The sequence below is a fragment of the Nanorana parkeri genome, unplaced genomic scaffold, assembly GCF_000935625.1.
Source record: "Nanorana parkeri isolate BGI_ZX_2015 unplaced genomic scaffold, ASM93562v1 scaffold505, whole genome shotgun sequence".
Classification (NCBI taxonomy): Eukaryota; Metazoa; Chordata; class Amphibia; order Anura; family Dicroglossidae; genus Nanorana; species Nanorana parkeri.
In genome coordinates this window covers 471,537-485,364 of record NW_017306773.1, presented here as the reverse complement: position 1 = coordinate 485,364, position 13,828 = coordinate 471,537, and the positions used below count along the sequence as shown (strand labels likewise).

The window sequence follows — 13,828 nt, the reverse complement described above, 5'->3', positions numbered from 1 at the left end:
TTTTTTTTTTTTTGGTGTGATCTTTCTCTTCATATAGAATATTTTCTTCTAATACAGAAATCCAGACCGTAAATGGCCCGATTAATGCCGTTGTGTGTTGCATATGTACTTGAATTTATCTTTTGTATCAGCTTCATGTCCATGTAGCAGGTTGGTGTGTATTTTTGAGCAAATTACTGTAAACTACCAGGCTATGCTGTTTTGCAGAAGTGCCAGAGTTGTAAGACTGGCTGAGGATAATTATAAATCCTTGCGTAAACCGTTCAAGTGTATGTGGACTACGTGTCCAGCATTTAAATATGAATAATAAAAAATGCTGATGAAGCATTCAATATTATCTTTGTTGGGACAAACTTCAGACTGCCTGAATTTGGTCCTAGACCAAAACGATTGTCCGGTGCATACCTAGCCAGTTATCATTGTCCTGTTTGGTAATGCATTGAGGGAATTTATCCAAAACTAGAGCAGACAAAATATGGAGCAGTTGCCCATGGCAACCAACGGCTTCCATCTTCAGTTTGTTTTATGGATCACTGAATTAAGAAGACTTGATGCTTTGATGGACATTTGTGACCTTTATAAACAGTATTTTGTGATGCCGGATATGCACATTCAATTTGTATATATCGTTTTCACTTTTTGGCACTTTTTATACTAGTCTAAGATATATTTTTTTAATGTAGATTATAGCATAGTGCACATTTTTATAAAATTCTCTAAGCACAATAGGTTAGGATAATTTAAACGGGCTTTAAATGCACCTCAGCAGAAACGCACTTGCACAATTTTTGGTAACACATGGAACAAAAGTCACAGTATTCACATCTGTGTGTTGTATTGGCAGGTGAATTGTTTAGTTGAATTTGTGCATCAGAATGAATTGCAAGCCCCCTTTGTGATGGCACTTAAGAGAGAACTGGTCACCTCCAAAGTGACCCCTAGTGTCACCTTTCCATTTCAAAGGAAGCTATTTAAGCACACATGGCTTGCATAGCTTCAGTCAGGGAATGACGGCTACCTGCAGAGGCAGCTGAATGTAAACACAGTAGGCAGTGGCTGTGTGCAATAGCAGGCTGGCTAATGCACCTGTCCACTGCCTTCTGTCAATCAGCAAAGGAGGGACCCGAAGGAGAAAGTTCTACTTCAGGTCCTCCTCTGTTGATTGACAGAAGGCAGTGGACAGGTGCATTAGCCAGCATTCTATTGTATATTTCAAATTGGTTAGGGAGTTTTGGAGCTCTCCTCAGTACCAGCTGCAGGGGGTTTGTCCTATCTGACCCCTCTGGGAGCAGTGGGGGATTGGAGGGGACACAGAGTGGGGTAAGCAGAATTGGCTAATCCATCAGGAGAATCTTCAATGATCCTCATCCATTATCATTGATGACATTGATCAATTGTTGCAGCCCTACATATCCTTCATGCTGCGGTGGTCCTGGTTTTTTTTTATCATTTAAAGCAGAACTCTGGGCAAATCTTAACTCTTATAGTGGGGCTACCCCTGCACTGCAAAGGGTTAAGTGCCAAAATAAAGTTATACTCGCCTGAACTGTGATTCCCTCTCTTCTGGTTTCTGCTTTTACTACTAGGGCTGTTGGTACAAAAAATTTGAACAGAAGACAAGTTCTGAAATACCCAAGAAGTATTAAGTTTTATGAAGTTGATTTTTCTGCCTCTTCTGATGCTAGTCTTGGCAGAAAAGTTCTTCGGGAGGCTGTGAGTATTTGGGCTGGATCTTTTTAGTTTTTATGGTGCCTGCTCCTGTTTTTGGACTGCTTTTGATTGCCCCTACATCTCAGAATTCTTCAGGGCTGTGTCCCTCAATGGACGATAGCGAAAATAGGATTTTGTTCTTACCGTAAAATCCTGTTCTCAGAGTTCATTGTGGGACACCGCTCCCTGCCCTCCTTTCCTTTCATACTGCTTACTACAGCTGGTAGGTATTAGGTGGGAGGGTTTAGGTCCTTACAATAGCAGGCTATTCATTTTTTTTTTTGCCTAGTGTCATTTCACCTGGAGTCAGAAGCCATAACCTTCTGTCTCAGAATTGAGCTGTGTCCTCAATGGAATGGATTTTACGATGAGAACAAAATCCTATTGGTCACAGCTTCCAGACTTTAGTTTCCCTTTTAAACAGTAACCTATTCCTCCACCTAATTAGTTCTAAAGCATTGGCCTACTCCTGTGTTCACATTTTTGATTGCAACATTTTCTTCATTGCAGGTTGTGCCTGCACACCAAGTTTCCAAGGGCTTTAATGGAGCCATATGGCAAGACTCCCTATATGGCCCATTGAAGTCTGTAGGGCTTAAGAACATTTTGCTGCTGAGGACAGTGACTCTGGAACTAAGGTAGCGAATAAGTGTGACCATGTAAAAATTTGTGGATTGAGAGAATTTCCAGTGTATCCTAAAGATAAGTCACTTAGATTGCCTGTGTTTAATTTAAAGATTTTAACTGACTTTGACTTCCTCCTTACTTCTTCTCCCCGCGTCCCTGTGCCGATCGTGGATTTGGGCAGGCGGTGAGTGTGAGGCGCGGAGGAGGTGCGGAGCGTGGATGCGGGCAGGTCTGGCAGCGGTGAGGTGGGGAGGAGGTGTGACGCGCAGCGTGTGTGGAGCCGTGAACAGGGCCAACCAATCAGAAGCCGATTACTCGATTATTGAAAAAGTTGACAACTTTTTCAATAATCGATTATGTCGATTAGTTGTTGCAGCCCTAACCATGTATGTGCACATTTTTGGGGAAAAATTGATCTTTCTTTCTCATCCATTGAGAGAAAGGAATTCAGACAGTAGAGTTGTACTTTTACCCAGCATGCCTTTAGTTTTTTGCTAGTATTTTAAGGCAATGGGCATCTTCTTTCTTCAGCTCTGCTGAGAAAAATCTAACCAAATTTGGCTAGTCAGACCATCTCAAGGGCCCCAGGCAGTTGGCGTCCTTGAGCTCTCTTCAGTTACTGGTTTTCTTGCACCAATGTGACCTGGTAGTAAGGAAGACATGCACTGTTGGTTTTGAGAATCTCACTGTTATCCCTGTACCGTGAACTCGGATATGACAGATGTGCCTTTAGTATGTCTGGTATCCCACACCCTTACTATTAGTTGATTAAACACTTCTAATCTGCATTGGCTTAAAACAGATTTTTAGACTAATTTTTTGCCCTTCTCCTCTCCCTCTTAAGTAGCTACCATTTTTAGGTTGTTTTTTTTTGCCTTACACCACCATTGATAAATGCTCCTATTAATCACCACCAGTGATGTCATCAGTCACTGGCAAAAAGACTTCTTCTTCTTTGCGGCCATTGTGGGGATGGATCTGCTTAGCTGACGGCGGTGGAAAAAGACAGAGCTTGTGGGGAAAGGTAATGTCAGTCAGGGATTCACTGAGACAAGAGTCTAAAGGGTTGTGAATGGCCAAAGCTAGTGTGGAAGAATTGCCGTTAGTGGAGGTGAGAGCCTAAGGGTTTGGGAACAGGCAGAGCTGAGGAGCCATCATTCACAGTATGCATTCTTTATATATTAGACAGGTACAGGATTCCCATCTCCCGACGCCCGGGACATGTAGTTGCGTGTGCCACACAAAGGGCCCCCCCCCCCCCTTACATTTAGCCCTACTGTGGGCAAGCAGGGCTAAATGTAGAGCGGGGGAGCTGGAGCTCGTTTTGTTCAACTGATCTGGGCGGACTTGTAGCAGCCTGTTTGTCTGCCCCCTGCCTTGTTTTTAAGGGTCTCCTGTTCTTCTGGGGGACCCATACCACGACCATGATTTCAGGATAGAGAGAGGGGAGCAGACCGGAGAATGTCTATTCTTCAATCTGCTGAAATGCAATCAATGAGACAGGAGTGCTGTACTCAGTGGTTCCGGTCTAAGCTGCACATAACTTCTGTATTGACGGGCAGGCACCATAAGAAAAAGCCTGTCGCCTCCAAACACTATCACACAGGGTCTTCGCTCCTGTGTGATGACAAAGTTACCGTATTTTGCGGTCTATAAGACGCTCCGGACGATAGGACGCATGGCTTCTGTGACAGAAATTCTATGACAGAAATTCTGTCACAGAAGCTGCAGTTAGTGACTGCTGAGACAGGTGGCGCTGTCTCAGTAATCACACAGAGCAGACTAAGAACGTCGTTCTTCTCTATGGTGAGCTCCTATGGGGGATCGTTATGGGTCACATGGGATCGTGACGGGTCACAGTCCCGCAGAGGTACGGGGGACCCAGAAAACCTCGGCGGGGGGCGGACACTATCGCCGATGCCGCTCGATTTAATACAAGGGATCTACTTAGATCGCTTGTATTAAACGAACAGCGGCTCCCACTGTACATTCAGCTCTGCTTGTCAGAAGCAGGGCTGAATGTACAAAAAGAAACTACTCGCCCGGCGCCCGAAACTGCATGTCCCGGGTGTCGGGCGATGGGTATTCGCTTCATAAGACGCAGGCACATTTTCCCTCTCCTTTTGGGGGGGGAAAAAGTGCGTCTTATGGAGCGAAAAATACGGTAGGTAAAAAAAAAAAAAATGAAAACTAATGCTACCCCCATTCCACTTTGTGCCATATTGTGGTTTCTGGGCAGCAGCGCTCTCTAACACGCACAATGTGCATGAACGGGTAAGTTGACTTCCCCCAGTAACTTGGGAAAATAGAATTACCCTGTTTCCCCTGGAAAATAAGACCTACCCCGAAAATAAGACCTAGTACTATTTTTGGGAATTGCTAAAATATAAGACCTACCCCGAAAATAAGACCTAGCTGTGACCATTCCCAGGGCCGATGGTGGCATAAGGGGGAATCAGCGAAGCCAGCACTAGAGGAAGTGAGGCAGCAGCGGAGGGAGCAAAGGCGCATAAGTCGATGCTTCCTCTATAGCGCCGGTTTCTGTCACAGGTGGAGTGATACCAAATGCACTCCGCCTGTGAGGAATCGATGGCAAAAGCGAGCTTTGCTCATCCTGGCCAGTGATTGGTTAACAAATTGCTCTTGGAAAGGTACGGTACCCCTGATCACCATATTTTTTTACATGAATACATGTAGACTGTTGTACATGAATAAAGTGTGAATTGTTGTATAATAAAAAAAAATCTACCCCGAAAATAAGACCTAGTGTGTTTAGTTTTTTTTGAGCCAAAAAAAAATATAAGACAGTGTCTTATTTTCGGGGAAACACGGTACCTGCGAATACACTTTATGGTAAATGGTCCTCCCCCTCCGCCAGTACAGGTGTATTATATGTACCTCCATACTGCAGCACTGCGCAATGGATTTTGAGTTTCGCTCGCGAATTGAGAGCACTTGTTGGTCAATCAGACGCGCTTCTTAGCATGGTTAAATATGATTTTGGCTACAATTTACTTTTTTGAATCACAACAAATAGATTGTCATGAGGGACAAGTAGATCGGGCCCCCACTTTAGTCCTTGAGCAAGTAGATATTCTTAAAACAAATTCCACACCCCTGATTAGTGCGGATATCAAGCCTGTGCTGTGTGGTTATATTTCAAGTGGGTGGTCCTTTCTATGCTCCTGGTCTGTAGAAACCACTAGGGGGTGATCATTTTTCTTGATGGGAAATAAAATTGGAGAGACTGCTGAAGAATTGAGGAAATCTTCATAACATAATTACTTTTGACATCCGCCCGTTGTAACCTGTGGACCCCAAAAGAAGCTCTGAGATCTGCTTCATCAGCTTCTTTTCTCTGGCTATAGCAGCCAGATGACTGACAGGTGAATGCGGAAATGATGTAACACACATCACTTCTGCATTCACAGCCCAGAGGGAGGTCAGGAAGGAGCTGATCTCCCTTCCTCTTCCTCCTGGCGCCCTCACGTCCCTGATCCCGGGCCGCAGATGGGCCAGCGGATCCCGGGTTTGAAGGTGAGGGGTCAGGGGGGGCAAAAAAACGAGCACATATAGACGATCGGCGGGCTATGGAGCCACCGATCGTCTATATGTGAAACACCCGGTAACGGGTGATTGCATTGGTCGGGTGTTTTCTGCACATGCGTGCCCACTAGGGGGCGCGCGAGCAGAAAAAAAATGCCGTCTGAAGACGGCAACCCACCAATGCTGCAGTGCTGTCCGTCTGTTTTTTTATAATGGGCGGACGGCAAGTGGTTAAAATGGCCACTGTCAGAAGACTGGGGAAGAAAAGAAAAATAAGGTATGCAAAAATTAAAAAGCCTGCAATGTATCTAAAAGTATCTGTACTAGGGATACACCGATACCGAGTATTTGGGTACTCGTACACGTACAAATGCTCAGATACCTTCCCCGACACCAGAACTTCTGGTCAGAGGAAAATTTCCTCTGACCGGCAGTGCCGTAGAGGAACATACAGCCAGCTGTTGTAAATTGATTCTCCATTATTGATTAGTGCATTCCGATTAGTTGAATTCCCCTCACCATCGCCCCCTCCATGTGATAGCAATAAAGTCAAAAATAAAGGTAAATTTAAAATACCCCCAAAAAAATTTCCCCCAACCCCGTGAACATGCGCATACTGACGGAATCGCAAATTGGGTGCACTTGCATAAAAAAAATTACAATTGCGTTACACGTGTCGGGCATCGTCTCATGCGCCGGAGTGAAGGTTCACTTTAAACTGATGGCTAGGCTTTTATTGATTGAGTGTAATATATATATAATATATATATGCACGCACACACACACGCTATATTGCCAAAAGTATTGGGACACCTGCCTTTACACGCACAAGAACTTTAATGGCGTCTTAGTCCATTGGGTTCAATGTTGAGTTGGCCCACCCTTTGCAGCTGTAACAGCTTCAACTCTCTTCTGGGAAGGCGTCCACAAGGTTTAGGAGTGTGTCTAGGGGAATGTTTGACTATTCTTCCAGAAGCGCATTTGTGAGGCCAGGTACTGATGTTGGACATTAAGTCCTGGCTCGCAGTCTTCGCTCCAATTCATCCCAAAGGTGTTCTATCGGTTTGAGGTCAGGCTATTTGTGTGCTGGGGGATGTCGGGGGAACCCATGACTAACAGTAAAGCAGACCTTCCATTTTCACAGAAGGTCTGCTTTAAGTGGGATAGTTCTTTTTAGTTTTACACGTGACTGTAAGATCTTGATTTTGCTAGCTGTGATTTTCTTTTTTTTTCTTCACACTGGATCCAAGCTTGGCAGTAATGCAAATTAGCCATGTGCCCAAATATCAGTGCCAGAGTCTGCCGCCTCCTATTCTCTTTCCTCTTTGTGTGGGACAGGGAATTGCTTAGGTGTGGCTAGTTCAGTAGGGCAAATATAGTGTTGCAGTAACTGCTCCCCCTCCCCCTCTTACCTCTTGTCCCCAGAGCACAGATCCTGTCATTCATTGCCTGCCAATGCTCCACACCAGACAGCCGGCTCTTGGCCGCACTTCAGATGGGTGTACAGCTGGGACCTGTTATACTTCGGCAGATTGCCCTTCCAGTTATAAATAGCTCTTACCGCCAGCCTTCATCAGGATAGTCCCAGAAGTAATAAGCAGGTTAATTACTGTGGGAACACGGGCCGTCCATGTAGTCACCCTCCAACTCTGCCTGCGTAAAATTCTGCAACAGAGCAGTAACAAACTGCACCTGTCAGATTACAAAGCATTCTGCTGTAGTTTCTTGGAAAGCAATACTTGATGAAAGGGCTACTGTGGGGATGTGTGTAATTCAGATTATGTATAGATAACTACAAACGTGTATTTGTATGTGCAGCTGTGTGGTGCTTATCCCCTTATGTTATAGTGGTAGTTAGGGGACTGGATTCATAAGAATGAAATGTGTGAAAATTGATGAATGATTTGTCTTTGCAGCCTACCAGTCCCATGGATCAAATGGGGAAGATGCGACCCCAACCCTATGGCGCTACAAATCCTTACAGCCAGCAGCCAGGACCTCAGCAAGGACACTCTGGTTATCCAGTGCAGCCTTATTCTTCACAAACTCCACAGAGATATCCAATGGCCATGCAAGGTCGACCTCAAGGGGCAATAGGCATACAGTACGGACAACAGGTATAGTATATATTCTGCCTGTAAAGTGGAACCCTTCTGAAAGCTCAACTGAGGGCTGAGTTTTAAATGTACCCATGCAGTGTGGTTCATCCTGCACTAGGTGGTTTAAATGCAAGTTTGGCAACGCTGTCTGACACTCTGGAGTATAAGCGGATCCTCGCCCCAATGCAAGCCTGCTGGCCTGGCATTGTATGTGATGATGCCAGAGAGCTGCGACCGGTCAGGCATTGAAGTGTCTTCAAGGGCCAGTTACACAAAAAGAAACAGTTGCCTGTGGAAGCGGAGGATAACTGGAGCAAAGATATGTTGTACTCCCCTCCCCATGCCAAGTGAGCCTTTAACCCATGCAGTGTGGATAGGGGGGACAGAACTACTGCAAGGGTAAACTGAAAAGCTTCCTGGAAAAATCTGAACTTTTTCTAAAGTGTGAGAACAACTATTCTTTTAAAATACTCAATTACCAGTTTTGAAAATAAGCAGAGTGTTAAATCAGCATATATTAGAAAGTTCATTTAATGCAGTGTTTGCTGCATTAGGTTTTTGTTTTTCGATTATTCTTGCATTTATCAGTGCCATTGGTTTTTGGAGGTTTTCCTGGCAAAATCATGCCTATGACCTATAGTTTTGGTCACTTGAATATGTGTTAAAGCGCTGCCTGGTATGGTTTGAAAGCCTTTTTCTCTTTATTCTTAGATGTCTTCATATGGACAGCAGGGCCCAGGGCCCTATTCTCAGCAAAGCCAGTCTCCATACTACAACCAACAAGCCCTCCACCCTCCGCAGCAGCAAACGCCACCACAGTCCCAGTATTCTCAGCAGCAACCAGCTCCCCAGTCTTACAGCCAACAGACATCCTCTACCCAGCCTCCCTCCAGCCAGCCTGTGCAGCCCAACTTCACCCAACAGCAGCAGTCACCATCTCCTTCACCCTACACACAGCAACAGCAGCAGGGTCCCCCTACCAGTTCACAAAGCCAATCACCATATACCCAACAAGCTCCTCAGTATCCAACTTCACAACAGCAAGGGTCATCCTATTCAGCATCAGGGGCACAGCAGGGGAGTACCTATTCTCAGCAACGCTTCCCTCCACCACAGGTAAGATTACTTCAAAGGTTAATTTGTTTGCTCAGCTAAATGCTTATTAAAACATGCTAAATTTCATCCATATTGTTTCTTAAAAGGTCAATTCCAGTTTCTCACCAAATGTAAGAGAAAATAAAATGAACCCCACTATTTTGTGCCCTTGGCAAGTGATTCTCATTGGTCAACGTGTTCAAGCGACTGCTGACCAATGAATACTCACCATTTGCGAGTGTTCTTCAAAAGGCTTGGTGCAGGGCTGCATTTATGTGTACAGACGGTACACCGACTGTGCATAGCACCATTACCCCCCCCTCCCCACCGCAAAGTTTTGGGGGGTAAAGGGGAACTCGTGAGAAAATGGAATTCCCATACGTATAAACCCGCATGCCAGGCTGCGACGTCTGGCTGGTTGTTGCGCACGAGTTGATTGGCTTAAGGTGCAGTGAAGTAATCTGCCTGCACTCGCATACTACTGAGCCTGATAAAGGGGACCCTGTGTGGCCCCGAAAGCGCTTGTTCTGAGTGACATCTATCAATAAATGGATTTGCACTGACTTATGAGCTTCTGGTGTGCTGGTGACATCTACATTCTAAGCTGTTTTTGTGTGCGGCGCCATCTGCTGTCATTTCAAGCACCCATTTAAATTTTTGGGGGATTTCCGGTAAGTAGTTCTACAGGATTTATGACTTCAGCTCACATACTGCATGCAAAGCTCCGTTCCGGACAGCTTTGCTTCGCTCTGCAGGGCTTTGCGTGCAGTGTGTCACAGGCTTCAGACTCTGTACGTTTGAAACTGACCCCTCTTTTAGAACTAGAGAAGGCTAACATATTAATAATGTGCAAATCAGAAAAAAATATGACCTGAGGGGCCCATTCACACCTAGGTATTGCATTTAATGTAAGTTATGTTCATTTAAATGTCTGTCGACACATCACAATGGACCATGAATTGGGAAAATCCCCTGTTACCTTAAGATATCCAAGCCATATATGCACGCACGTATATACATTCTGCACACAAGCATCTGAGATGCAAGCTATCAAAGTATCTGCGAAAGCTAACAAATGCCTCCCCCCTTGAAAAGTGGGGGGTGTAGCGTCGTGAGGAAGAGACTTGTCAGAGTTTTTGAGACTTAAAACTCCAAGAATGGCTGGCAGAGTTTACGGTAGGCTCTGGTTTGAACTTCGAGGACAAGTGCTCTTGCCACTGGTGCCATCGCTAAGGGCATTACCTTGGAGGCAGTGCAGATTAGGAATTTATTTTTGGCTGCAGCTGATTGGACTGGGAGGGGATGTCATTGACAGTTGTGCACAGACTTGGACAAACTGTTTGCAACATGCCTATGCACATCCCTAGCGATCTGATTCCTTCCAATAGCCCTAGACCAGTGGTTCTCAACCTTTCTAGGGCCGGGACCCCTTGGTAACATTTGCCAAGTTGTGGTGACCCCCAAAGGTAAAATTTAGGGATGACGCAGCTTCTGCAGCGACATCTGGAAGCGTGGCAGGAGAACTGACACTGCTGCGCTAGGAGAGAGCTGAGGAGGACTCTTCGCCTAGCACAGCGACCCACAGTTTGAGAACCACTGCTATAGGCAGGACCGGGCTCTGCAGCTGCAACTAGAAGAATTGGATTTAAAGTGTGTGGCTATATAACGTATGAGGTACATGCTCCGCAGTACTGTCACTGATGGGGATGGGCTCGGGCGTGTTCGCAGCTCCACGTGCCGAGCCCGCCAGGAAGCCTGCAGCGCCAATCACAGGCACTGAGACATTTCCCGATCTCTGCAGCTGCGGACCGGGAAAATGGAATGCTTAGCTAGAGGTGTGTTTTTAAATATTTTTTTGCTTTAATACATAATACATATTGCACCCGCCCTCTGCTGCTGTCAATCACTAGAAGGGGACCTGATGGAGAACTTCAGGTCCCCCTCTGCTGATGGGAGGGTGCAGTAGCCAGTTTGCTATTGGCTTTTGCAGAGTGAAATAGCCAATAGGAATCTAGCTATGCATTCCTATGGTGGTTTTTTTCTGACTTAAAAGACAGAGAGCAGAGAAAGGTCCCGACCTTTCCGGGAGAAAGTGTTTCTCTCCCAGCGGCCGAGAGCCACTAGGCGACCCCTGGCAAATCGTCATTCGACCCCCGAGGGGGTCCCGACCCACAGGTTGAGAACCACTGCCCTAGACCAATGCAGTTTGAAGTCCAGCCGCCGTCCTCCACCCCCACATCTCTCCTAACAAACTCCGTACCTCCAGAGCTCTGCGTGGGAGAGAATGTGCAGAAGCCTGAGCTTTGCAACTGTAATTGAGTGATGGTTAAGTTCATGGCTACAATGGATTGCAAAGCAGCACCTGCCAGAAAGTATGAAGCTCTACAGAGTTTACAGCTATTTTTTGGTGGGTTTTATAGACTGGAGCATCCACCACAGGGATGGTAGACGCCTCAAGACCAGATACTGCTAAATATAGTTAAGAAATGGGCTGCCCCCTCTAACATCTTCTCGCAAGGGTACGGGGCTTATAGGCAATTGGAAGGTAAAAACAACTTGTCGGGATGTTTCCGCTATCAAAGAAGACAGAGTATCGGGTACACGGGGAAAACCTTTTAGCTGTCTTAGAAACTGTAAAGGATCCTAGGCTAGAGACAGCCAGCACTGGTAGAAACGACAAGTTGTGTGCATAAAGAAGAGCTGAAATGGTCTATTGAGTTTTGGAGAGATAGAAGATTGCAACTCCTTCAACGTCAGCCCAGTGCCAAAAGATCACATTTACATTACCTTGCCTGTTCGCGGCTCCACACTCAAGCCCCGCACGCCAAGCACACCGAACGTGCACGCCGCGGCAGCCCAGCTCCCGGCTCTCCTCCAATTTTTTTTTAATCCGATTAATTGAACTTAATAATCGGCTAACTAATCGATTTATGAAAATAATCGTTAGCTGCAGCCCTAGTTCAATCATGTGGAGAGTAACGTGACAAGTAGCGTGATGGATATTGTAATGTGTTTCTCTAATGTCACATGTGACAAGTAGCGCTGGGTGTTTTTTTGTAGCCTGTCTTAATACAATTATCAGGGTGCCCCACTCATATCTACTGTATAATGTCTTAATATATGTCCCATATGTTTCTCTTGGTTTTGTAAAAATCCTAGTCTGCCCCATTTTGTGAGCCCTGTCCCTATAGAAAGTCCATGGTCCCATCGCACTCCTGACCGCGTAAATCCCTTCAGAAAATGGGTGCTGCGGTAGTCAACGGGTGGCAGCCGTAACAATCATGAGCAGAAGCAGAGACACCGGCACTCCAGATTTGCAAAATACGTCTATTGACGTGCTACTATCACGTTCTACCATGATGCACGTCAATGAATAGACTTATTTTGCAAATCTGGAGTGCCGGTGTCTCTGCTTCTGTCACTATACTTGCTTATTTCTACTTCTTTCTTGGCTATGTGGCACTAAAGGTTCGAGTGCCCAGTGTTCTCTCTGTTCTGCAACTTAGGTTGCATAACCGCAGCACAGTCACAACATGTCTGCCTTTAGACGCATAGGGCAGGGACAGTCCCACAATTGCCCTCAGCTCACACTCCTATCCAATTCTGCTTGTAGCTCTCCCAGTGACTCATTCATAATCTAAAACTTGGAACCATGCGGCCCTGGAATCTACCCCATCTTTGGTGTCTTCCCTAGCTCCATCTCTTGTGGTCGGATATTCTGCTTACTCATCTTTGGTCTTTCCTAGAGTCCTGCATCAATTTAGGACACATTGGCCAACTTTGACTGTAGTTCCTCATGTGCCGTCCCCTACAGATTCTGTATAAGATCTACCTGCAGCCTCTGAGATATCAGCCGCTGAGACTGTTCTTCTGGGTCACTCCAGTCCTTTCCGGACAAGTTGCCATCACAGTGAGGAGTCAGCATTCTGCTCCTAAATTGATGGTTTTGCCTCCTATTGTCGCTGCTCACACCACTCTGAAACTACAGGGTTAGCCTGTTACTGCTACCGGTACTTTTCCTACGGTAGTATTGGGTCTTTTAGGCCCCTTAGACTGTGAAGACTATTTTCCAGTGCACCTGTTCCAATTATTCTATAGACTTTGGGAACATTCAGACTAGGTACCCAGGTATTTGTTTGCAGAGGACTCTGGTAAAAGGTGCTCTGCTCCCTGTGTGGATTTGGCAGTGTTCCAACTTGAAGTGACCACCTTTCCAATGGAAAATACACTTGTCTTGAAGGACCCAGCTGATGAGCAGCTGGAAGGCCTCTCTAGTGCTCTGTTCTAGCTGAAAGTTTTTGCTCTTCAGCCTGTATTAGCTGTGAGTAAAGTCCATCAAAAGGGATCTAGTCACTACTACGGTTTATCCTTTGGACATTTTGAATGTTTTTTAGGCTTCAGGCCTAATAAAACCTTCATTAAAAAAGGGGGAAAAAAAATGTGCACATGTATACATTATCACTGTACCTCTTCTTCATTACCACAAAAAAAAATGCAAATCACTTACAAAGACGGAAATGGACTTAAAGTTTTTGTGACAGGCTGCTGGAGGTTTCCCTATCTCCCGCAATAAAGTATCCTCCAAGGAGACAAGTGTTGCACTGCAAAACCCACATTAAGAAGTTCCTACTCCTCATGTCCTTTTGAGGGCTTGTTCACACTGTCTCTAGACCAGTGCGTGGTTTGTTTGATTTTTTTTTTTTTTTTTTTTTTTTTTTTCCCCCAAAAAAATAAACCATAATTCAAAATGG

The 13,828-nt window shown here is 45.5% G+C and overlaps 1 protein-coding gene across 1 annotated transcript in view; it reads left to right on the top strand.

The window, feature by feature from the left end:
* The window catches only part of ARID1A (AT-rich interaction domain 1A), a 62,741-nt gene that overhangs the window by 20,837 nt on the left and 28,076 nt on the right, over positions 1-13,828 (top strand). Inside the window, exons 2-3 of the mRNA XM_018561181.1 lie at positions 7,800-8,000; positions 8,694-9,098. Coding sequence (XP_018416683.1) covers positions 7,800-8,000; positions 8,694-9,098 — 606 coding nt within the window. The remainder of the gene's footprint in view (positions 1-7,799; positions 8,001-8,693; positions 9,099-13,828) is intronic.